Genomic DNA, 25,826 nt, shown 5'->3' with positions numbered 1-25,826 from the left:
TGAAAGGCCTGTCAGGTTAGTGCGTCTCACGGAGTCTCGGTGACAGCTGCATCCTCCTTGCTCGTGTGCGTAATGACATCCTCCGTAAGAACATCCGGCAAACCAATCTGTAGGCTTATATTTTGCTATAAAATACCGGAAAGACGACATATAAACTTTCAAATATATTATTTGTGCATGTTGTTAGCCGTTACTTGATGTGCGTAATGGTTTTTACGCGCCCGCGCAATGCGAACTGTGAATTCCACTTCATTACAGGGAATTTCTTCCATCAGACTATTGGGGTTATTTGTCTTTCAGCATACGTTTTCTTTTTTTTGTATGTTCCTTAAATTGTCTCTGCATGCCAGACGAAAAACATGCACGCTGCTCATATGTCAAGGACGTGTGAAAAGCCCATGTATAACAGCCACCTTTCATTCGTTCATTAAACAAATCACATGAAACTGATAATTGATGTCGTGTCGTCTTTTAGAACGATTGCCCACAAAAGAAAATCCAATTATTTTTCTTTCTTTTACACATTATCCGTCTATTTAGCCATATTCGCACTTTGGTGACAACTAACAGCGTCCTTCGGGAAAGGTCGCATTTTGGCACTTAGGGTTCTTTGAACTTTTCGCCTCAGCTGTGAACTCATAAAAAGCTGCCTCTGTATAAAACGGTTCACCTTACCTTTCCTCGGAATTTGCTCTTCATCTGGCGCTATTGTCACGCATGGAGACTCGGTCTGCAGATTTTACTAACATGGATGATAGTGACATAGAAATTGTTACAGCAAAAATTCTCTCCACCTGGGATTGGAAAGCACAAGAAAGGGAATTTGGAAGCAGTCAAGACTCGCTTCAATCCACCTCACCCGAGTCATCATTTGACTCGATGTGCTCCTCACCAGATACTTTTTCCTACGACAAATCAGGAGGAAGCCCGACCCTGTGCACTTCGCAGAAGCTGACCAAACCAAAAATGTCGACTAAGAGGCGAATGAAGGCGAGCGAGAGGGAGAAGATGCGAATGAGGAGTCTAGCAGAGGCTTTACACCAACTCCGCGACTACCTGCCTCCGGATTACAGTAAAAGAGGCCAGCCGCTGACCAAAATCCAAACTCTTAAATTCACCATTGAATACATCAAAGAACTTTCAAACATTCTGAACTGTGCGCAATGATGTGCGCAAAGCTGGCAATTTTAGGAAATAGGCTACTACTTGCTGTAGGCCTGTGGAGTGATTGTAAACCATTGATAAAAAGTTTGGTTCGGTTTGTTTCATACATATTTGCATGAGATTGCTGATGCTGTCTTTAATAACTTAATTTCCATATTCTTTTAATATTTTCATGCCCCATGTCTGTAAATATTTGTTATTGTGTGGGCACTTGAAAAGTACTCTTTTGACATTTGCTTTCATAAGTGTCATTGTTTTCATGATTAATTAAATGTAGGCTATAATTTGGGCGTTGCATGTTATTGTATATCCGTTTCTGTTGCCACACTTTCATTAGATAATTTCTGCGAGGTCAAATCTACAAATAGGCCATATTCTTAAGGCTTTTACCCATACCCCAATTGAATTTAATTGTCCCTATGACTGTCAATAATTGCACTGTTTTAAATATTTTACTGGCTATGGGCTGATATGTTGTTGAGCTACTATATTTGTTGCCATTGGTTTCTGTAGGCTAATGCAATCAATTGCTGATAAAACATATCAAAAGGCTATTAAAAAACAAACATTAAACCTATTTATTTGACCAATAACAGTGTCAAAGTTAAGGCCATCGCAATGATGAAGATCGACCAATCGCAGAGCCGTTTAATTTCCTGGGGGCGTGGCTCTCCTTTACAATGTATCCTTGACAAGGCAATCTGAGCCTTCGATGTATTCGGGTCGGCTGAAGTCGCCATTTCAAAGCGTAATAGGGACAGGGTGCACGGTACAACATTTTTTACGTTTCTATTTTTCTATGCATATTATAAATTTTTTACGTATTTAAAGAAAAATAAACAGTATTTAGTTTTTTTCTGGACCTTCCTCGTCTTACTACAACATAGAGGTTGGCAACAGTAAGTCATTCCTTCTGTATTATTTTACAGCAACATATTAGGAACGCCCCTGAAAATGTGAAGCCTTTTGGTACTTACTCATTCATACGAATGATCCGAAGTGTTTATATCATAACTAATACATTGTCAGCACATTAACTCATCTTCGATGCGAACCAAAACAGGCTAAGGGAAATTTCGCTCCTCATCTCCTCAAGCGAATAGACATTAGCTGTATATATATATTTTAGAAACGTGCTATTTGTATGGTCAACAGTTGGAAAATGATGTTTGCATTTATTCCGGAGGGATTCCTATATAACCCTAGGTAGACCATGCACGGCTTAAAGCCTCATGATTTTAAAGTATAATATCTGCTGAAGTGAACATTTTAATCGTTGCTCCATAATACATAATTTGGACAGCACTAAATGTCAAGCTCAGTGAACTGAGAAATATAACCTGCAGAGGAAAAGCACAATTTATGAAGATGTATATTGTGAAGGAAAGAATCCTTAAATTAAAATTAATCTTCAATTTGGGTATAGTTCAAACCTCCAAGGAGCTTCAAATCTAAAGATAGAATGTGTGTTCTTGCATAGATAATGGGCCTACCAGCTGATGAATCAGTAAATCCACAACCAAGTATATTATTCATTTGAATTCCAATAAATAATTGCATGGGCCTCCAACTGACATGGTGTTTTCAGTTTTGTAAGTTGACCTTTATTGTGAGGAGATATTCAGTCCGTAACAACACCTCAATATGGCTACTGCAGGTTTTGTCTTTGACATGGTAAAACAAGCAGAAAGAAACTGTCGTTATTTCCACAGAGCAGATTTTAAAATGCCACACCAATGGATAGGTCAGGTTCTTACCAGCACGTGGGGCCTGGGTCTTTTGGTTCTCAAAGAAAATTCACCAGCTGTCAGCATGTAGATGTGGTGTGTCTGTGTTGTGTCTCTACCCCAGTCTTTCCTGTTCCCCCGTTATCCACCACACACAGCCCCACACCCAGCCCCACTCCCAGCCCCACTCCCAGCCTTGCAATGATGCAGGTGTTACATTCTCCTATGGGCCCAGGCCTCTGCACTATTAATACTCTACGTTGTACTGCAGTATTCATCAGCAGCTCTCCTCCATGCCACTCTGACTGCGAAACTCCCATGACACAGATTGGTTGAATCTGACTACCCCCCTCCCTCTCCTTCTCTCCTTCTGAAGGTCCGTCTATCTGTCTGTTAGTGTAGGCATGCTTACCATCCCCAGCTACGGTATGTGAGTGGAACTATTTATGAATCTCCTGTGAGCGTTTCATGTTTCAGCCAGTTATTGTCCATTCACACAGGCCTTCACGCAGGCCTTTCTTCAATCACAGATCTTCATTAATAGAGATACAGATTTGCTTTAAAGGATCTTGAAGGATCTCTAGGTGTGTGTGGGGGGGGGAGGGGGAGGGGGGGGAATGTTCTTTATCTTATGTGTCTTTTTGAAGACCATGCACTGTTTGACAAGCCTTTTAATAACATTTACATTTACATTTACATTTAGTCATTTAGCAGACGCTCTTATCCAGAGCGACTTACAGTAAGTACAGGGACATTCCCCCCCGAGGCAAGTAGGGTGAAGTGCCTTGCCCAAGGACACAACGTCAGTTGGCATGACCGGGAATCGAACTGGCAACCTTCGGATTACTAGTCCGACTCCCTCACCGCTCAGCCACCTGACATCTGATGTTGTAGGGGACACCCTGTGTTCTAGTGAAGATGGTCAGTCGCTAAATGATGTGGGACTGAAACTGACTTTTGCTCAAGTCATGCTTGATTACCTTGTAGTTTCAGGACTGGCTTGATTTATCTTCTCAACCATCTATTCATTCAGCCACAGGGAATGAAATCTATGTGATTCCCCCATCTTCTAAAGGCTTCGTAAAAGTTATAGCTGAAATCAGTAGCACCTTATTAACACAGTAGCACTCTCTTCAACATTGCTGTAAACACCCAACCTCAGCAGCTGGACGTCTGGCTTTAACTGGCTGGTGTTGCTGAGTGAGCGGCCTTAGACTTTATTATATTCTAACCCTAACCCTTTACCTATTCAACTTTGCCCCTTATTTAAATGTGATACAAGTGGTTGCCACCCTGAACAGATGGCAGATTAGATGACTGGCAGTAGGTGATGTCCCCACAGTGTTGGCTGATGCACGATCAATTTCACACTCCCCATTAGGACCACCCAGGGTTGTATCAAGTAGGCCTTTTCAACTGTACACTGTATCCGTGACAGGAATTGTAGCTGGTTTGTCTGCATACTAATTTGAAATGAAAATGTGTAGTTCTAGCCCTCGATTTTCTAGTTTGCTAGTCCTTACTGACAGTCAAACCCTAATGTAACTAAAACATACATCCTACTGATCTCTTTAAAACCTTTAGTTTATAAATAAGGTTTACTTCTGATGACAAAGTTGGTAGGCTGTCTGTCTGCGGACACCAGACCACAGCTTTAATGCATAGATCACTCACTGTTATGCCCTCCTGAGTCAGTGTCAGGAGGATTTCTATAGGAAAGAAAGGCCACTAGCCCACAAATACTACAGTGTTCATCTTCTGTCCTTGAAAGGATGTACCATGACAATATCATAAGTCATCATGGACTGTAAGTCTCTACTGTCTCCTTACTGTTTTACGCTGAATGCCTTGTGTCATATATATAGAACTAAATGATGACCTATGATCTCGGGGCAACAGGAGCCCAACCTAACTGAAAATTCCTACTATCAGTGAGCATATGAGTCACTGGAACTTTTTATTGAAGGTCTTCATTAAAGACTGGTAATCTGACTCCACCACATGTGATGTCTGTTGCAGATGGCAGACACAGAACAGGTGACAGAAACAACACAAACCTCCCAAGATGCATCTGAGGAGTCCATATCAGAGAGCAAAGCCAGGTCTGTCATGTGAGCCTTTCTGGCCAGCTTCCATCCATCACATCCATCCGTAAGATGTTTGTTTTTTTTCAATTTCCGCTACCTCTCTGCAGGGGTCGCGGGTTCAAAGGTCAAGGCCGAGTGGGTCGGATGGGCCGGGGATTTCGTGGTGGGCGGGGCATGATGACGAAAGGCTTTGGTCCCCCTGGGCGTGGCAGGGGCCGAGGGCGGGACATGCTCATGAACGGATTTGGGCCTATGAGGTAACAGTACTGGATACAACAGTTGTACATGAGGTTAAAGGAGTATGATGTGAATGATCTGCACACAATATAAGAGATGTTTTGTCATGTGTTGGTCATTGAAAATCCAACTGCAGTATATCAGTATTTTATTTGGGGTTCTCGCTGTCAAAGTAAACCACTTTAGAGAATGGGAAAGAGACAGCGCTGAAGGAGTCTGTGGGATTAGCTGGATCTTTGTCGTGCGAGCTGTGCAGTTTGTATAAACATGATTGACAGGTATTCACATGGAATCTTGAATGACTCATTCTCCCATGATGCATTGCTTCTCCTGCAGGAGAGGGATAGGAAGGATGCGCCCATACCCAGACTTCAGGGGTAGACGTGGAGGAAGGGGCGGGCCCATGCACATGGGTCCTCCGCCTCCCCCGCCCCCTCCCTTGCACCTCAGAGGGCCCTACCCGCCCATGCACAGGTGAAACACACCATATACGTATGTGATCTATAGGGTCACTGTTGAACTAGATTTAAACCACATCACGCCCTAAGTAATCAGTAGAATAGAATATATATTGGACTTAAAATGGTGAATGGCACCAATATCATGCAGGTAGTCTGGGTCTTTATCAATTCATCAGCTTTTTTGTAGCTATCTTAACAACCATGGATATGTTCTCCAAGGAGTTCCTTTTTGACATGATGTCCTGATATCGTCTTGTCCCTCGTAGACATGGCCCCCCTCCCCCCCTGGGACATCCAGGGTTCCGAGGGCGACCCCCTCACCTGCGTGGACGGGGTATGCCCCACGGGCCCCCTCGACCCTTCCACCCCAGAGGCCCACGAGGGTAAGAAGTTTACTAACACCACATACACAGAACATCCTCTCCTCTCTACAGCTCTAATAGAATATCCAGCTTCACTCCCTTCCATTTCCAATGCCTTCCCATTTCCCCTGCCTTTTCCATTCAGTTCATTTGGAATCAAACGATTTAAAAAAACATTAGGTAAAGACCTCCATTTAGGGCCAACAGATCATAAACCCTGCTCAAATTCAAGGGCACCTGTTCTAAATAGTGCATGAAACGGTTTAGGTGAACATACCAAAACTGAAAATGACCTTTATATTAGCACAGTATGTGAAGGGGGAGACCCTCCAGTGCACTACACTCAAGAGTGTGCCTCCTAGTGGCAGAGCAAGAGAATCCAATATGTGATTTTATCCTTTTACACAGCTACCACAATGGACCAGCTTCTCCTCCACGACACCCACCACCTGGTAGAGGCCAGAGGTGGCCAGGGCCCCCTGGTGGCCGACGCTTTTAATGCAGCCTGACCCAAAAATAAATAAATAAGTTACTTGTTTTGTAGCAAGGTGGGGTGTATAGGGGTGGCTACATACATAGCCCCCATATGTGTGTCATACAAAGCCGACCTTTTTAAACACAATGTGAAACACTTCCTTTAGCCAAATGCGTATTGATATTGTATAATGGCGGAGAATAGGTGAAACAGACTACAATAAGTGAGGACACTTAAAAGGCCTCATACAGTGTAAAACCGTTGTTTATTGTAAATTCTGTTATTAGAAGTAAAAACATGAGCTTGTTTCGTAAAATAAAATGTACAGTAAATATTATAGAAAGAAACACATTGGAATGATTATTACCCAAGATGAAGGTGTCAACATTTCCGTTCTTTAGATGTCCTGTGATTCTTGTGATCACCCTGTGAGCCTTAAAAAGTATTTTCCGACCCTCAGTAGAGAGTTCTAGAAGTGTACCACAGTATGTGTCAGTGAGAGGGGAAAGACGTGAGAGAAACAAATAAAGGATACCAGAGAGCACAAACAGCCCTCAAGCATCAGTGTACAGTAACTGTAGTGGATGACTCCTTGGACCTCCCTTTCCTTCTGGACATAGTTTGGACATTACTGGACATAGTTTTGTATTACATTACTTCACAAACAGTACACTATCATAACAAACGCTGTGTAGACTCACCTACACATTTTGTAAGTGAAAAGATTATATTGGACATTCATGCATTCATGGCTCCTATACGTGCTACTTTAGATCATTAATGTGCAGCTATTTTAAGTTAATACATATATTGCTGTTTGGAACATGTTTGTGTTCAGCAATCTACAGTATACTATGGAATGACAAAAATAAAATCTATGAATATAAATGGATACTATATTGAACAAATATATATTAGTATATCTCTATTATATTTGAAAGCAAATGATAAAAGTATTTGCTTCATTATACCATAAGATACTATTTCTTGTGTTTAGTTTTGAAGTGTTATTACCTTTATGTAATTGACTTAACTTACAATTTGTGAATTTGTGAATGTGCTTTTTGAAAACCGTCAACAGTTTTGACGTAGTCATGAGAGAAAGAAAAATAAAAATAAACCTAAACTGAACTGTATTCTTTTTACTGGTTATTCAAAGTCACATTCTGAGCATCGCCTCAGTGTCACCCTAAAGCAACCGTACAACTATGTAATGTTGATTGACGAGAACAAATGTATAGGAAGAGAATACAGCTACACTTTTATTGCTGTTGTTGTACTGATGGTTCCATGAAAGCTAAGCAAATTCTAAAACACTGCACATCATTTATGAGTGTTCTGTATCCATTATATATCTGCATTGCTGCACACATATACACTTGAATACACATCCCCATATTTGTTAAAAAGAATTTGGAGGACCAAGGCCGTTAAGGGAATTTAAATCTGTACTGTAGACATAAGATGGGTCTATAAAATATGTTATGATATTTTAGCTGTGCTGAGGGCTGAGGTTAACAGCAACCACAAATTTTGTATGGAACTACTCTGAGGACCACAGTTTGTAGGGTGTGTACATTTGAAACAGGAAAGACCCGCCACTCTACATCTGTGCTGGAAATGTACTCCCACCTAAATGTACAAAACGTTAGGCTACAGCATCTCACAACCAGAATTGGAGTGGTAGTCTGTTTAAAAGGAGGACATCTTCATCCCCATATGAATCGTGATATAATATATTGCCATTTTTAGGAATTAGAGCATGACTTAACTACATATCCCAGGAACAGACAAGTGGTTTATAGTGTCATGGTAGTGCTCCAACCTATCCATAGGGTCTCTGTTTTATATTTCTGATAAACGATGCCTCTATTTATCCTCAATTGTTTTGATCTCTTTTGACTTTTTTTTCCCAATCTTGTCCCAGTATGTTGCAATGCATGCAGTTGCATGTAAAGGTGCAATATGTCCTACACACCCACAGCAGGATAGGGTCGTCTGCATGACATGAAATGAGAAATAGTGATGTTTTATTTGAGAATACCTTTCATAATGAAAAATGCACAGATATGTCATGGTAGAAACCCTCCTGAAACAGATTATCAAGAAAATGAAAATTATTTTTTTACCCTCTGCCATGTCCACAACTAGATAACAACCATAGGAAAAGTAGAGCACATTATGTATCCAATGACTCACAGACACACTTTATTTGGTACCCTTACGGCAGAAGACATCAACGGAGGCTAACGTCTAGTCCATTAGCAGCACACACACGCGCACACACACACACATACCACGCCACAGAAGCCCACTGCAGGTGTTGCACTTTTTTCTCTCTGTCCATCTTCCCCATCAATAAATAAGTGCTTCCTTCCCTCCCTCCCTCCAGTCTCCTTCCCCTGCCCGGCTGCTATCCTCTTACAATGATGATCACTGACTGACCTTCTTTGTGTCCTGAAGGATCCAGACCAAGCTTCTCTCTCCCCCCATCCCCTCTCTCCCTGTGTAGTGATGTGCTGTTTTATACCCACTCTTTCTCCTCTAAGGTGAGACCCATCTTGTGCCCATTTCTCCCTCCCTCCATCCCCAACTCCCTGCCCCCCCCCCCCTTCCCCTCAGATATCTGCAGGTTCTCTTTTACAGGACAGATACGAAGAGAAAGCCTGCCAGAGCATAGGAGTCCATTGAGCCAGGTGAGACAGACCGGGAGAAGGGAATGTTGAAATAGAAACTCTTTTGGTATGTTCTTGTTACAGGGTCATAGGTGTACAGTGAAAAAGTGGATCTGCATCTACAACTCATTTTTCTTCTTTTCAATAATGATTAGAATCACACTGCATTAGATGTAGCCTACACAATATTCCATATAACAAAGAATAATTGATCCTTTCACATCCTCCTTATGCAACAGCAGTGGATATAAGGATTCCCAAGAGAACAGTGTTGACAGTGATTGATGAGGCATTAATAATTACCACATGTAAAGTGCAGGGTGTATGTCTGGATTCAGTTATAAGATTAGTGTGTAAATATTTCCTAGTCCATCATCTACTATACCCTCAGTTGTGAGTTTGATAAGTGAAAAGGGAGAGTATTCTTGACATTAAGGTGACATCCGACCCATTACACTGCCTGAATGATCAGCGATTAAGATGATCCCAAAGATGTACTGTAGTCTGCTGCTCTGTGTGGAGAAGATGAGCCATTCTGGGTCTTTACATGATTAATGCCAAGTGTTCTTTTAGGTTTCGTATATGACTCATCTTGATCCAAGGAGACGAGGGGAGGGGGGTGGGGTGGCTTGAAATAGAACAGCTAGTACAGGGAGTCCATATGTTGATGAGCACATGACTGGACTTCATTTGGGGAGGACAATGGACAGACAAGGGGGAATCTTTTTTCGCCTCCTGCTTGTTCTCACAGCACCAGTCTGTTTGTACAGCATTATTCGATTAAATTAATTTTTCAATTACATTTGCTTTTGTTTGCAGTTTTTTTTCCCTGTACCACAAACACACCGCAGACCATTCTGATAACTGTTGTTCGATTCACTCCCTTATGACACAGCACTGCATGTAATTAAAGCTTATGCACTTAAACAAGCACTCAAAACAAAACAGGATGCCATGATTACATATACTTTATTAACAAAAACAAATATTACATAATTCAGTCTCATATCATACTTGAAAAACAATAAACCTATTCAAATAAGCTGCATGTTAGCAACCTCTGATATGAAGTCAACAGCAGACAATTGAAAAAGTTGAGTAATTTTATATTTGACGGATGAGATACTTGCAGCTTACATGTTATCTTGCTTGTTCACCAATGCTGTCACTAGGGGGAGTGCAGAAGTGTTTATAACCATTCTGATGGCCAAAACCAGAATTTATCAATATACATGTTTGGAACAATCACCCTCCGTTGATCTCTCCAAGAAAGTTGGAGGTTTGATGACGACTGACTTCTCAGAGCATCCAGAGAATGAACAGCTACTCTTTTCACTCCATTCTTACTGGCTGGGCTTCTCTTCAGAGGTCAGGTCCTTCCACATTGGTTCCATGATGTGTTTAGGAATCTTTTCCATGGCGGTCTGAGAAGATGGAACAATATGCACGTTAACTACTGTGTGGACATTATCCGATTGACTAAGCATAAACACCAAATATCAAAGCACAATCTAATTAACTATGTAATCAAAAATCTAGAGCACGGAACAACATCTTAATGGCTCTTTGTAACATCTGTCAATCATACCTTGGTTACTTCCATGGCCACGCCCTCTGGTAGATTCCTCTGGATGTACTCCAGGTACACGTCTGCTGTGCAGCCTGTCACATGACACAGCTGGGTGGGTGGGGGGGGGGGGGGGGGGGAGAGGACAGGGAAGAATGTAAACATGCGCAACTGATGTCCCACCTCACCCCACTGTTCATCATATTGGAAACCACCCTTATTTAAGTCTGTGGAGTTACAGGCTTATGAACCACAAGAAGATATCATGAAAAACCGATGGGGTAGATTGCCTAAAAGAACATCCTTGATTACTGTAGTCCTTAAAATGTGGGGAACAGAAATAGAATGAGTTTAAGATCATAAGGTTAAGATTTCCTCACCTCAATACACCGATAGTGTGTCCTCATCTCATATTGGACTCTGTGCTTCTTGAAGATGTGGACAGACTTGAGTAGTGTAAATTTGTCAATGTTTTTGGGAGGCTCAAATCTGATGGAGAGCAAGCGTGATAGACAATTTTAGTGAATAGTACTTAGCAACATGTCAATCAATCCCACAAGGAAGATAATATAATTATGTTTTTAAACATAATTACAATTCAACTATAATATTAAGAGTTTTACCAGTAATGGATTGTAATCATGTTATGAATAGGCCTACACCAATATTATCAGGTAGTATGAAGTAGGCTATGTAAGATTCTGAACTTCTGAGCCTTTGTGACAACTCACACTTTGCCCAGAGTGATGCCCAGCTCTTTGGCTGCCAAAGAGACAAAAAACTGATAACTGTCCAGGACGGCCTTGTCATGGCCCTTCACCAGCACAGACACCTTCTGGAAAAGTACGTCAGGCTCCTTTGTTTCTGTCACCTAAAATGAGAAATACAACACCCGAGTAATGTGTTACCAAGATTTTTTAGAAACAAATGTGTATGGGACATTAAATAAATACATTCCAGACCTGTATGTGTAATATGTGTAACCTATTCAGGAAAATGTATACACACCAAAGAAGGGATTGATGCAGAGAGCCTTCCAGTGTGGATGCATGCGGTCGACGTCAAAGGAAGCCTGCTACAGTATGGGTAAACAGAAGGCTGTCAAATTCAACCCTTCTAACTAACACGCTTGAATAACATACCCATCACTAAAAACGCATCCTTAGGTCCTGTCGTAGTTGACTGCACTCATTAAAGCCATTCAGCATAAAGCTTGACTTCATCTATCAGTCATGCTTCAGCTTCAACTGGTTGGGGAATTTGTGAGAATACTGAGGCTTTCAAGACTAATGACGAGTGTGATTCCAGTATTCAAATTTTGTGTTTTTATTAAAGGTTAATCTACAAAAAATGTATATATAGCCAACTTACCGAATAAGTGTGCCTTGTGTTTGCCCTCTGCAAGCATTTAACGAGCGTGGTCCCTAAGAAAAAGATTTTTGGCAAGACGTGTGAATGACAGCTTGAGAGCTAATCCATCTCTAGAATACATTGATGGCTGTTGAGCTGCTTAGAAACGTGTACAATTCCTACCTAAAGAATCCAGATATATAATTTCAAGTTTGTTAAATACATATCGTACCGATTGTGAGATTCCAACTAATATCCTTGCTGCAGTGCGAATGTTTCGACCAACAGCCATGGGGGTAGCCATGATTCTTTTAAAGTGGCAGTGCACGAATACAATCTCTACATAAAGACGATGTTATGCTGCCCCTCTTGTAAAGGATGATAACTACACATTTAGGTGTGACCGCGAGACGTAATTTATTAACGATATATTATTTTCATATATTTCATTAAGTGATAGTACATTTAAAAAAATAAAAATAAAAAGCGGCCGTATAGAAATTGAGGAAATAATGCTCTGACTGATACTATGATAAGGGCAATTTGTATTTAAGTGATTTTTGGTAGATTCAGAATGATTAGGAATCATGATCGTAAATGGTACTTCTTATGGTAAATCTTTCTCCAATCTGGGCTAGAAGCGACAAAGCAGGCCAAATCATGTGTGTGTCACGTGATACAGTAACCAGGGCCCTGTGTCTGCCAGTACAGTGGCAGCAACAGAGACATAGAAGAGAGGTAAGTAAGCAATTGATCATTCATTGATATTAATCTGACGATAATGACAACAGGTTTCATGTGATTATATAGCAAGGACAACGTTGATATCCCCTTGTTACTATAATGTTCCAAATAATTGGATCTATCGAGATAGGAACGACAAAAAGGTTGCTAATGCTAATTAGCAAATCCATCCAAGTAATGCTATTGCTAGTCAAGCTAGCGAAAGCGAATAGTTGATGATAGTAGTGCCGAGGTCCTACAATGGTCAGCTACCCGTTAGTAAGTGTTCCTAGGTATCTAGGAAGGTAAACATCGTTATTGTATTTGCTTAAAAAACGTAACACGGTAGTAGGTTGGTTTTTGGAATATGAACTTGTTAGTTTGACTAGTTTGTTAGCTAGCTAGCAAGCAAGCTAATGGCAGTGTGTGGGCATTTTAACCGTGTTTTTATTTGGATATTTTATGGGCTACCCAGTCAGACCAGCACTCAGTTTTTCTGGCTGTGCCAAATCTGTTTGTCAATGTGTCTAGATGACCTAAACGCTTACGCAAACCTATTGTCCAGTGGAACTTTCCATAGCCATAGCTATTAAGATTGTGGTAAAATTACCTTAAGATTATGATAGATTGTTTGTGTGCATTTTGTCTATAGGCTACAGCTTCTTTAGAGGAGAGACTCATTGATTCGTCTCTCAAAGCCTGTATTGTGTTATACGATGCAAATGTAGTTCCTCACATTTTCATCCCCATCTTATATTGTTCGTTTTTTGTATTCATTGTATTTTTTGTGTAATGAAAGCTTGTCTAGTGTTCTTTGGCTTTGACATCCGCCCACGCACTCTCTCTCACTCCCCATCTCCTCCTATCTCTATCTCCTTTCTCTTTCTGCTTGCCTTTTATGCCAGTAATATGAAGTGTGGTGTTATTTTCTTTCTGTGATCCTTTCGATCATTCTGTTTTTGTTCTCATCAGCGCTCCTTGACGGGATTCCCGACGTGGATTGGAAGACAAGTTAGGTGACGTAATGACGTTGCCGGGAGAAGTGGCACTCCCGTGGGTAGACAGCTGATGCGAGGAGTCCCTACTCCTTCCAGACAACGGAGATCGCACAAGGAAAGCGGGCGGACGGTTTAACTATGACACACCGAATTTGACCATACTAAGAAAAAAAGACGCCCCTTTTCAATACAGGGCAGTTTCTGGTTTAGTTTTCATATCATGATCAAGTGAAACAAAAGCCGGTGCGTCTGTGGATATGTTTCTTGTTTTTTTTTGAAGATTACAAGAAGAACGATTTTTAAATTAGTTGGTTGCATGGATGAAACGATGAAGCCACAATTGCAATTAAATGGTACATGGATGGGCCTTTTAGTGAATCTTGGTCAGTAGTTTGCCACCCGACCTATGATCGATACTATTATACCAGCTGATACAGTGGCTAAAGGTAGGACCGATTTGATCATTACATTCACCAGTGCCTTTTCCGTTTATGCAATCTTTATCTGCCACTGTCATTCCACGTTGTAGACGGGCATGCTTTCGCAATCAACTATCTTGGAATAATTCAGACAACTTGTATCATTTCAGACACCCTAACCTAAAACAGAAAAACTGCCAAAATACTTTTTTTTTTTTTTTTACGAGTGGTCCTTAGTCCTAGTACATTCTTGAATAGCATGGGGAATCCGTAATAACCCAAGATACCCTCAAATATTATGCAACACTTTTTGTTGCCCGGTACCGATTTCTATACATCGGAGGCGAAGTACCCATAGCTGGGCCAGCGCTAGCTTCAAACAGGCGCCTGACTTCCGAATCTCCCGGATCATTTTGGAGCAGCGCTCTCAGAAGGCAGGCATGTTCGCCGCCGTGGAACATGGACCCGTGCTCTGCAGCGACTCCAACATCCTCTGCTTGTCGTGGAAGGGCCGGGTGCCCAAGAGCGAGAAGGAAAAACCGGTGTGTAGGAGACGCTACTATGAGGAAGGCTGGCTGGCCACCGGGAACGGGAGGGGAGTTGTTGGTGTTACGTTCACATCCAGCCATTGTAGAAGAGACCGGCCCACTCCACAGAGGATCAACTTCAACCTCCGAGGGCATAACAGTGAGGTAAAATAACTTTGGTTGTTTTATCAACAAAATGTATACATTTCGATTGCGAATAATGTTTATCCTAGTTATTGAAGCTCTCGGCATTGGCCCACAAATAAACAAGTTAATGCATTATGTTCAAAAAGTACTTTTTTTTGAATCATCACCTTAGTGGTAAGGCATAGACATGTTTGATGCCATGTCAATTAAGCACTCTTGACTCATAATTGCATGTTTGTTTGAAAAGATTTGAATGCACTGTATTCTCAATGCCTCTCATCCCACAATTCAACAGTGTTTGAAATGTCCTCTCAGCGTGAGAGTGTAGTTTGGTACTGTGGGTCAGATGGGCCAAGCTGCTGTGTCAGCATTCCAAAAGGCAGCTGACTGGAGAGTGGAGCCCTACAGTGAAGCACTGAAGTGTTGTCCATTCTGCCCACTCACACAGGGCTTTAAGCTAGTTCCTGGCTCTCACAGTGACAATATGGCAGAGCGTGGGCCTATGTGCTCTATGTGGCTCGCTGGTCCACCACAATACGGGCTTACCTTGGCGAGGAGTTTTAAGTGGTGCTGAGTAGCCTCAGAACAACAGCCTGCGTTCCCCAGGGTTGGGTTTCCTGTCCACCTGTAGAGACCGAGATTCTCCCCTCCTCGTCGTTTCTCCCGTAATGAAGTCGATCATGTCTGTCCTCGGTCCATATTTGATATAAGGCAATAAATAAGCGGACGCTTTGGGGGGGAATGTAAAATCCATCATTTGGTTGCCTCGGCCCGGCGCATAATTCTGCGTCTTTGACAGTCGGGAAATTACGTAGCCTAATGAATTCTGTCAGGTTCTGACGGATGTGCTCGCTCGTTCACATCACAGCTCTGGTGATGAGCAGCGAAATGGAGAGTTGAGTTTCTGGTTCGTGAGACGAGGAGTGTCTCTTCAAGTTGCCGGTGATACGATTTTGAGGTGAAGCTTTTTGTTCCCGGGACCTGTTGGTGAGGGAGCGACATGGTGTAGAACAGACACGCGGGGGGGGGGGGGGGGTGTCCTGTAGGAAAGGAAGTCATATTAGTTAGCCTACTTTTCTAACCACTGAACGCATTGATGCTGAGTATGACAGTGACACTGTAGTTATCCTCCATGTTTTAGAAATGCTCCGTAGATGATCGAAGGAGAGGAGAAACGTTTCCCTTCGTGTGATAACCCTTCTGCGAACCCAAAAAGCTGCTCTCTCAGCATCCTGGGGGGAAACCTCTTAACGTCCTTCAAACACCAGCCCTCAACATCGCCATCCTGGCTGAAATGACATCATGTCCTGGCTGTGACAGACACACTGTTCCGAGTGTAAAACAGACCAGAATACCATGTTAGCTTCTCCTCATAGGAAACCGCTATGTGAGCCAAGGTTAAGTAAGCATATTGTTCACCCCAGCAGCATTGACGACACAAGGATTTTTGGTTATCATTACAACGTGGAAGGTTAGTTTGAAATGCAAGTGTCACAAGGTTTTGAACAGAGAGGAGCTTTGAACTGAGGGGTGTTTTGGTCGATAGCCAGCCCTGGTCATGGAGGAAAAGTGGATGCCAGCTTGTGTAGAACGACAGGCACTTGTCTGGCACTCTTACATCTGAGGTGGACGTCTGAAAGATGGGGTCTCAAGGTAATAACAAGGACCGGACCTTCTAGATGGATGCTTGTGTTCTTGCCCTAGTTTACATTTTGTTTTGTTTGTTTGTTTTACTTTTCACCACTCAGTAAGGGCTGGGGCCAACGCTGATTACAAGGTAGCTAGTTCTCAGGGGTGTGTGTGTAAAGTGTCACACCATGTTGGACTACTTGCCATCTATACTTTGTCTTTGTTTTGACCATTCTGGTTTATATGCTCATGAAAGGACGAGTGGACAAGAGGGAAAATTCCGAGAAGCACAGAAGACACACTGTTGATTCAAAAAGTTGTAAAGTGGAAAGGACAACAGAAGTCAGGCGACAGGAAGGAAGGGAGACTGAGGAGGACAGACAGAGAGAGAGAGAGAGAGGGGGGGGGGAGAGAGAGAGAGAGAGGCGAGAGAAGGTGGTGATACAAAAGAAGAGTAATGGGAAGAAACGGTATGAAAGTGAGAGAGACAGACAGAGGGGGAGGGAGGGAGGGAGTAGGGAAGAGAAAGGGTGAAAGGCTCCTTAAGGCCAGGAGATGAGACGCTTGGCCGTGCAGGGTTCCTCTGGCCAGGTGTGAGTCTCGCACACGCTCTGTGATGTGGACTTCAAAGCGTCACGGCTCCAGAGAGGTAGGAGAAACATGTGTGTGAGAGGGAGGGAGAGAGAGGAAGATGGGGAAGGAAGGAAGAAAGAAAGAAAGCAAACGGAGAGGAGAAGAGAGGCAGGCGAGGGAGGAGGCAGCAGGAGATGTCATCATCTGGTTATGTGTGTACCTCGCAGGCCTAATTATTTTGCGTCTTCTCCGGCAGGGCACCTCAGTCCTGCTGTTCTCCCGGACCAGACTGTACTAGCACCACAGCTCTACCCTGACTAGACTGTGTGCTAGCACCACAGCTCTGCCCTGACTAGACTGTGTGCTAGCACCACAGCTCTCCCTGACCAGACTGTACTAGCACCACAGCTCTCCCTGACCAGACTGTACTAGCACCACAGCTCTCCCTGACCAGACTGTACTAGCACCACAGCTCTCCCTGACCAGACTGTACTAGCACCACAGCTCTCCCTGACCAGACTGTACTAGCACCACAGCTCTCCCTGACCAGACTGTGTGCTAGCACCACAGCTCTCCCTGACCAGACTGTGTGCTAGCACCACAGCTCTCCCTGACCAGACTGTGTGCTAGCACCACAGCTCTCCCTGACCAGACTGTGTGCTAGCACCACAGATCTGCCATGTCAGCACGTTTCTGCCATGTCCCACATCTACCTCATTGAAGGACGCTGAGTTGTCATCACAGATTATGTGTACATGTTTGTGTGTTGGTGTTTCTGTTTGCACGTGTGTGTGTGTGTGCGCGGTTGTGCGTGCGCGTGCATTGGTTTATAGGGGCAGTGAGGCTCTCCTTTGGCCTACATTACAGCAACAGCTGGCAGTGGGACATAAGCATCTTTGCTACAAATCTGTTTGTACATCAGAAATACATATCCTGCAGTAGCTTGCCCCAGTTGAAAAGAACAAGTAAAGGGACGGGCCTTTAAATGAGATTGTAATAGCCTCCATCTGCTCCAAGACTTATTTTAATAATATAATCTGAAAAAGCAGCCCCCATCTGTGGGCAGAGTGGCACTTTTCAACGATCCAAAAAGAGGACAAGTACATGAAAGTTAACAGTGGTTTGCCTGTCAATCTTATTCCCACCAGAACAGATCACACCGGCTGATGACAACACTGCGCTTTGAGTTCTGTCTCTTTGTTTGTGTGTGTGTGTGTGTGTGTGTGTGTGGCAGGCAGTGAGACGAAGGAGCATTAACAGTGACAATCTCAAGGGAGGCGTTTTACTTTTGGGGCTAAAAATAAGAAATGTGTACTGTCATTGGAGACTCTGCAATAAAGAAAATAGGCTGTGTGTGTGTGGGAGAGGGGGGACAAGTACAATATGAAGATCAACTCCGTGGTGAGTGTGGTGGCTGGTTCATTGTTCCCAGTCCCTCTGTGTCAGTAGGAACACACCCAGTCTTCCCCAGTGGGTTTGGGAGCAGACTATCCCCCTGGAGCCCCTCCTGGTCCTTCCTCTGGGGGTAATAAACTGCAGGCTGATTGGAGGTGTCATATTCCACCAGGTGGAGGAGACCCTGGGGCCACTGATGACTGTTGATCTGTCTAGCGCTCTCTTTCTCACTCACACACACACACACACACACACGCACCTACTTTTGCTATACGTCTGCTAATGACAGAAACTGACCTTAACTGCACTCTTATTACCACACCCAACGACAGAGCACCTCCCTCAAGTCTACTCAGAAATCACATTTGGGAACTCTGTCGGGCCCCCCGCGGGTGAATAGTTGTGTTTACATCATGACGTAGGCTGCAGCCTGCAGTGGATCGCCAGTAGGGATCATATCCCCTGGCCTGCACTACACCACTGCTAGCACTCGACAAGCCAGTCCAATCAGAGATGGTGATTTGCCAGGAAAACAGCACGGTCTGAAGCCTAGCCTCCAAAGTTGTTGTGTAATCCTGATAAAGCACAGAGCTGCATCCCTCTGCCTGTCTGCCCCCCGTGTAAAGCTCCCGTCCCCCCCCCCGCCGCCCCGTCCCAGAAGCCCAGATGTGGTGGTGGTGGTGATGTGAGTCTGTGTGGGACACGTGTCCACGCGCGCGCTAAAAGCAGCCTCCGCCTCCCGCCCTGTGACGCTCCATCCTGGAGCCTCATGAATAAATCAGCTTAGAGCTGTGGAGGAGGAGGCCATGTGGGGACAGGCTCACAGCTGACCTGCCCGGAGAGGAGGGGAGGACAGGGGGAGGGGTGGAGGAGGGGGAGAGGAGAGATGAGTGGAGAGAAGAAATGTGGGGACAGGGAAGGGAAGGGCAAAGACGAGCGGGGGAAAGAAGGGAGAGGTAGGGGAAGAGAGGGGGGCGGTGGCGTGTGGTGATGTCAAGCTTGGGCGATGGGGCGCAAGCTCATCTAGCTGGAGCTCGGTCTTCACGGGTCGCAGTGGATGAGCAGGTGATGGCTAATGTAACAGCTCTGGTCATCCTCAGCCATGTCCAGTCGAGTTCGGCTGAATCTATTCCAATGTAGTGTGTGTGTTTCCCCCCCCCCCCCCCCCCCCCCCCTGCAAAACCTGCTTGCTTTTCTCCTATGTCATCATATCTCTCTCCTTGCCTCTCACCCCTCGAATCTTTCCCTATTCCCCCCCCCCCTCCTTTCTCTTTCTCTGTTTCTCCTCATTAGGTGAGCAGACCTGCAGCGTGTTAAAGTGTCAAAAGCTGAATGTGCTTACTGACAGCTTTAGCACGCTAATCTATCTACCGAGGACTTATTATGTAACACACACAAACGTATACACCTGAGAGAGTACGTGTGTGTGTGTGTGAGAACGAGAAAGCGACACGCCATAAAGTCTTCTCCAAGGCCGCCGTGTCGGCGGTAGCGCCCAGTGCCCAGCCTCCCATTATAACCAGCGGACATGCGCTTTTATCAGATATTGATATGTAATAAAGTTCTGCACTGCCCCCTGCACCCCCTTCCCCTCCACCTCCAAGGTCCCCTCCTGCTGACCCTCATGTCCCGCAGCAAATCACCCCCCCCCCCCCCCCCCTTGCTCCCGCCCCCCGGCATCAGGTCCTAGCGCAGCGCTTTTCTCTAATTGAGTTCCCCCTCTGATTGAATGTCCCATCAGACACTGACACAGAAGGGGGGAGAGAGAGAGGAAGAGAGACGAGAGTGTCGTTGTTTTTCCCTCTCCTTTTTTTCTCTCTGTTGCACTTGTTTAGAACATGTTTAGAGCCTGTGTGCAATTCACCAGTGGGAAAGCTACTTCTATGCATAGAAAATGTTAGTCTCACACCCTCTTCCAAATTAAACCACTTTCATATCCTATTCCGCAGATTTCATTAACTTATTCATTAGATTTCCGGTTTCATGAATAAATGAATATGGAACTTATAAAGGTGGTCCAATACACAGTGTGTTCGCAGCCTTTTGAGAAATCCATTTGGTTACTGTTATTGTTTTATCAGTCTCTGAGGGGGGTTGTGAGGTGTCGTGTTCCCCTGTCCTCCAGTGTGTCAGTCTCTGAGGGGGGGTTGTGAGGCGTCGTGTTCCCCTGTCCTCCAGTGTGTCAGTCTCTGAGGGGGGGTTGTGAGGCGTCGTGTTCCCCTGTCCTCCAGTGTGTCAGTTTCTGAGGGGGGTTGTGAGGCGTCGTGTTCCCCTCTCCTCCAGTGTGTCAGTCTCTGACGGGGGGTTGTGAGGCGTCGTGTTCCCCTGTCCTCCAGTGTGTCAGTCTCTGAGGGGGGGTTGTGAGGCGTCGTGTTCCCCTGTCCTCCAGTGTGTCAGTCTCTGAGGGGGGTTGTGAGGCGTCGTGTTCCCCTGTCCTCCAGTGTGTCAGTCTCTGAGGGGGGGTTGTGAGGCGTCGTGTTCCCCTGTCCTCCAGTGTGTCAGTCTCTGAGGGGGGTTGTGAGGCGTCGTGTTCCCCTGTCCTCCAGTGTGTCAGTCTCTGAGGGGGGGTTGTGAGGCGTCGTGTTCTCCTGTCCTCCAGTGTGTCAGTCTCTGAGGGGGGTTGTGAGGCGTCGTGTTCCCCTGTCCTCCAGTGTGTCAGTCTCTGAGGGGGGGTTGTGAGGCGTTGTGTTCCCCTGTCCTCCAGTGTGTCAGTCTCTGAGGGGGGGTTGTGAGGCGTCGTGTTCCCCTGTCCTCCAGTGTGTCAGTCTCTGAGGGGGGGTTGTGAGGCGTCGTGTTCCCCTGTCCTCCAGTGTGTCAGTCTCTGAGGGGGGGTTGTGAGGCGTCGTGTTCCCCTGTCCTCCAGTGTGTCAGTCTCTGAGGGGGGTTGTGAGGCGTCGTGTTCCCCTGTCCTCCAGTGTGTCAGTCTCTGAGGGGGGTTGTGAGGCGTCGTGTTCTCCTGTCCTCCAGTGTGTCAGTCTCTGAGGGGGGTTGTGAGGCGTCGTGTTCCCCTGTCCTCCAGTGTGTCAGTCTCTGAGGGGGGTTGTGAGGCGTCGTGTTCCCCTGTCCTCCAGTGTGTCAGTCTCTGAGGGGGGTTGTGAGGCGTCGTGTTCCCCTGTCCTCCAGTGTGTCAGTCTCTGAGGGGGGTTGTGAGGCGTCGTGTTCCCCTGTCCTCCAGTGTGTCAGTCTCTGAGGGGGGGGTTGTGAGGCGTCGTGTTCCCCTGTCCTCCAGTGTGTCAGTCTCTGACGGGGGGGGTTGTGAGGTTGAGTGTTTGGCCAGCAGACTGTCTTCACTGTCTCAATGTGACGTCTGATCCTCTGAAACGCTGTGTCATTGTGTGCTGCTCTGCTGCCCCTCACTAATCCCCTCACACAAACACTCAAGAATTGCCTTCACCTCCGTGGAGAGACCAGGTGTGAGCGTGCTTATATGCATGTGTGTGTGTGTGTGTTTCCATGTGTCCGTGTGTGTGAGTGGTTACTTCTTTATTTCCCGCTGTTGCCTTTTAGTCTGCAAACCTTTCTTACTGTTTAAAGAAACCGATCCAGTAAATCAATCTAGTTAGCCTGAGAGGGGTCGCAGACAGTGCACTAGTACATCCCGAAATAATCAACGCTTGATGGCCGCCAGAAACATGTCACATGACGTGGAGCCTCGTGTCTCTATCTCCAGCCCTGTCAAGACGCATTACAGAGCAGGAAAGCGCTTTATGCTCACACAAACATGTCGTATGGAGAAACAGAAACGCATACCACACCCTAACTGTTCCTGTCCTACTTCCTAACAATCACAACGACCTACCACGGCGTCGCCAGCGCATTAAAACAAAGCCCTCCGGAGGGAGCGACATTGACCAACCGAAAGATCCATTCTGATCTACCTCTGCTCCGCGCCTTACAAGTCTCTCTCTCTCTCTCATATGCTGTGACACGGAAGTCCAGGACCGTGATGGAGAGGGCAGGTTGTCCCTTGTGTGTCTGGCCCGCGCTCCCCCTCCTCCGGAGCACGGCGCTTGTCTTTGTCCGGCCTCCTATCAGTCTTGACGGGGGGGACAGGACCCACAGACTTCCAGGATGGATGTCTGTGGGAGTGGGCGGCTGAACGGTGTAAATGTGGCGCACAGGACAACTTATTTTGTGCGTGCGTGCGAGAGACGGGGAGGATATAAGGCCGGAGGGATGGCTGTTATCGGAGATAACTTTCCCCCGTGTCCAGTGGAAATGGGTGGCCGTTGGAGCTTGAAGCAGGAGCATGTTTTCATGGTGAAAGCGTGTGTGTCTGTCTGCGCGTGTGTGTGTGTGCGTGCTCCTTCAGAAACCCACAGGGCAGATTTACACACAGTCTCCGTCCCCCTCCGATCTCCAGCACGCAGCAGCTCGTACCAGAGGTCGTGACCCCGCGAACAGGTGACAGGTGAACGGTCAACCCGGCTGCAGTGTGCCCGTCCAACGTGCTCTCCCTCGTGAAGGCTGCTGCTGAGCATGATTGATGGACGGGGGAGGGGGGGGGGAGGGGGCAGGGGGAATGGCTAATCTACTGCTGAACCCATAGAAGGGCTGATCTGATGGACCTGCGGGTCAGTCTAAGCTGCAGGAAAGCCTGCTGTGTTTGTTGTTCTCGGACTGAGTGTGTGTGTGCTCTCCACGTGCTTACAGTGAGAGGAGATCTGCACCAGGCTTGAGATTATACCTATGGGAATAGGCAGAGTCACGCTACAGACCTGAGAGAGTAGAGAGGGAGGGAGAGAGGGAGAGAGGGAGAGAGGGAGAGAGGGAGAGAGAGAGACCTCCCCTGGTGTGAGTTACTGCCAAAAGGTCAGAGGTGGCAGATGTGCTGCAGGTACACTGTGTGTATGTGTCTCTATGTCTTCTCCATTGACCTCAGGGGTCGTGGCTCCGCCCACAGAGCTGCTGTCACCGGCAGACCAGACTGGCTCCGCCCACAGAGCTGCTGTCACCGGCAGACCAGACAGCTGGATCTGGTCCTTCTCCACCCACCCACCCACCCCTCTCTCTCCCTCTCCGTCTCTCTCTCTCTCTCTCTCTCTCTCTCTCTCTCTCTCTCTCTCTCTCTCTCTCTCACCCCTGCAGCACACCTCTTTTGTATCCTCTTTCTGCTCTCTCTCATTCTCTGCCTGTCTGCTTTTCTCTCTCTGACTTGTGTTTTCTGCTGTGCTATTTTTCCAAACCTCCCTTATCCACTTGCTGTCTTTGTGATGAGTCAGTCAGTAACTCCCATCCACGTCCCCCTTGTTCAGGTGAAGGGCTGTTTAGCCCCCCACCCAGTTTCAAGTGATGACTTTTAATGGAGCTGTGGAAAGGGAGCTATTTTTACAAGTATAACACACGAGGTTTTTGATTGTACCAGACTGTAGTCTTGATGGGTGGGGGGGGGGGGGGGGGGGGGGGCTAATAAGAACTCATTTTAGACACAAGGATATTAGCACCTCGTTTGCGTCACGTTGGTAACAAGGCTAACCCACTTTCTGATTGATTCCCTTCCAGCCTCTAAATTTAGCCCCTCAATATGTTCTCAAATCTAGTTAACTAACTTTGCTCTTTTCCATTTATTCTGTGATGCGTGTGTGCGTGTACCAGGTGGTGCTGGTGCGTTGGAACGAACCCTTCCAGAAGCTGGCCACCTGCGACACGGACGGAGGCATCTTCGTGTGGATCCAGTACGAGGGCCGCTGGTCTGTGGAGCTGGTCAACGACCGCGGCGCCCAGGTCAGACCCAACACTGACCGTGCCTCTAAGCTGACCACAGCACTGTGGTCGACTCTTTGAGAACGAGGATGGGGAGGGGCACGGGAAGCATAGCTCAGTGGTAGAGTGTTTGACTGGCGGTCCATAGATCCCAGGTTCAAATCCCCCCTGTACGTTGCTTGGCTAAAGGATAAATGTATAAACAGACCTTGTCCCTGTAGCTGACCTTTAACCTCTTCCTCCAGGTGAGCGACTTCACCTGGTCACATGACGGCACTCAGGCTCTCATCTCGTACCGGGATGGCTTTGTCCTGGTGGGCTCGGTCAGCGGCCAGAGACACTGGTCGTCTGAGATCAACCTGGAGAGCCAGATCACCTGCGGGATCTGGACCCCCGATGACCAGCAGGTAGAGCAGCGCGGCGGCCATGTCGATCTGCGACCCGGCAGTTTCCAAGGAACCCCTATTCATTATTCCGTTGTGAGGCTGGAAACTGAGAGTACGGGGCAGCCAGCCTGCGTGGCGGACGGGAGCCATTTTGTGGCACAGCTGTTCTCCTTAAATACCTAGAACATCCCTATGTAACAAGACAGGCAGTCAGGGCATCTGAGTTCCGCCGTGTTTAACTGAACGTCACTCTGAGTGCGCTTTCACCACGACGGACTTTTTGAGACCCGTTCTCTCAGAGCGCAGAGGTCGCCCGCCCTCCAGGCTGCGTCTGTGTTATTTGAAGAGGGCGACAATCAGGGATGTCCCCGTCTCCGTGTTTGTTGGTTTTGTCGGGGTGCATTTTAGTCTGGCAGCGTGGCACGTCAGCTCAGCTCAGGTGTCATTGAGCTAGCTCTCTTGTCCGTTTGAGTTCCCACTCTTTTTCACTCTTTTTTTCTCCCCCGTCACATTTCACTCTCTTTTTCTTTCTGTTACGCTCTCCATCTTTTCCTAGCTCTTGCTTCCCGTCTTCTCCTTCCCTCTCTCTCTCTCTCTCTCTCTCTCTCTCTCTCTCCTCTCTCTCTCTCTCTCTCTCTCTCGTATTTTGTATCTCCAGTTCTGGTGCATTACTCGTAGACAGAATGTGTGGGATGGTTTTCTGACCCCTGTAGAGTAGGTTTCTTCTGGAATAGTCCTGTTCTTTTGTCTCAACCTGTGAGCCAGACGGATCAAGCTCACCTGTCCCGGGCCCTCCCCCTCCTCTCCCCCTGCAGGTGTTGTTTGGTACTGCGGACGGCCAGGTGATCGTGATGGACTGCCACGGGCGCATGCTGGCCCACATCCTGCTGCATGAGTCGGACGGCATCGTCAGCATGTCCTGGAACTACCCCAACTTCCTGGTGGAGGACAGCAGCGAGAGCGACACCGACTCGGACGATTATTTCCCACCGCAAGGTACACACACACACACACGGTGCGGTCCCTGTCCCAACTGCCTCCAATGACTAAGGCCCCCCGGCAAGGTGATTCTCCCCCCTTCCATCCTCTGTATGTCCACCCCCCATGCCCCCTTCTCCCTAGATAGTATAGGCTATTAATACCTGCCCCCCCCCACACACACAGTTTTAATCTGTGTTAGATGGAGGTTACAGTAGGAGATGGTATGTTCTGGAAACGGAA

The 25,826-nt window shown here is 46.3% G+C and overlaps 4 protein-coding genes across 5 annotated transcripts in view; 3 read left to right on the top strand and 1 right to left on the bottom strand.

The window, feature by feature from the left end:
• Positions 1-747: 747 nt before the first annotated feature.
• msgn1 (mesogenin 1) lies at positions 748-1,167 on the top strand. The gene has a single exon (XM_067241762.1). It carries the CDS (start codon positions 748-750, stop codon positions 1,165-1,167), a length of 420 nt encoding a protein of 139 aa, XP_067097863.1.
• Positions 1,168-5,165: 3,998 nt separating this feature from the next.
• On the top strand, positions 5,166-7,387 carry si:ch211-51e12.7 (uncharacterized protein LOC336335 homolog). The gene is made up of 4 exons (XM_067242293.1): positions 5,166-5,235; positions 5,552-5,689; positions 5,943-6,059; positions 6,447-7,387. The coding sequence occupies exons 1-4, from the start codon at positions 5,207-5,209 to the stop codon at positions 6,535-6,537; spliced, it is 375 nt and encodes a 124-aa protein (XP_067098394.1). The 5' UTR covers positions 5,166-5,206; the 3' UTR covers positions 6,538-7,387.
• Positions 7,388-10,138: 2,751 nt separating this feature from the next.
• Positions 10,139-25,826, bottom strand: part of mrps10 (mitochondrial ribosomal protein S10) — a 16,830-nt gene continuing 1,142 nt past the window's right edge. The window contains exons 1-7 of one of the 2 annotated variants that reach the window (XM_067241842.1): positions 12,338-12,409; positions 12,127-12,179; positions 11,764-11,830; positions 11,487-11,626; positions 11,136-11,244; positions 10,777-10,866; positions 10,139-10,612 (exon numbers count right to left, since the gene is read on the bottom strand). In XM_067241842.1, coding sequence (XP_067097943.1) covers positions 10,532-10,612; positions 10,777-10,866; positions 11,136-11,244; positions 11,487-11,626; positions 11,764-11,830; positions 12,127-12,179; positions 12,338-12,409 — 612 coding nt within the window. In that variant the 3' untranslated portion in view covers positions 10,139-10,531. Of the gene's footprint in view, positions 10,613-10,776; positions 10,867-11,135; positions 11,245-11,486; positions 11,627-11,763; positions 11,831-12,126; positions 12,180-12,337; positions 12,410-25,826 lie in introns of those variants that run through there. The other variant, XM_067241843.1, reaches the window with a different exon arrangement.
• Positions 14,625-25,826, top strand: part of tulp4a (TUB like protein 4a) — a 25,932-nt gene continuing 14,730 nt past the window's right edge. The window contains 4 exon segments of the mRNA XM_067241841.1: positions 14,625-14,937; positions 24,112-24,240; positions 24,465-24,626; positions 25,421-25,625. Coding sequence (XP_067097942.1) covers positions 14,686-14,937; positions 24,112-24,240; positions 24,465-24,626; positions 25,421-25,625 — 748 coding nt within the window. The 5' untranslated portion in view covers positions 14,625-14,685.

The sequence above is a fragment of the Osmerus mordax genome, chromosome 8 (assembly GCF_038355195.1).
Source record: "Osmerus mordax isolate fOsmMor3 chromosome 8, fOsmMor3.pri, whole genome shotgun sequence".
NCBI lineage: Eukaryota > Metazoa > Chordata > Actinopteri > Osmeriformes > Osmeridae > Osmerus > Osmerus mordax.
This window is presented reverse-complemented; position numbering and strand designations above follow the sequence as displayed.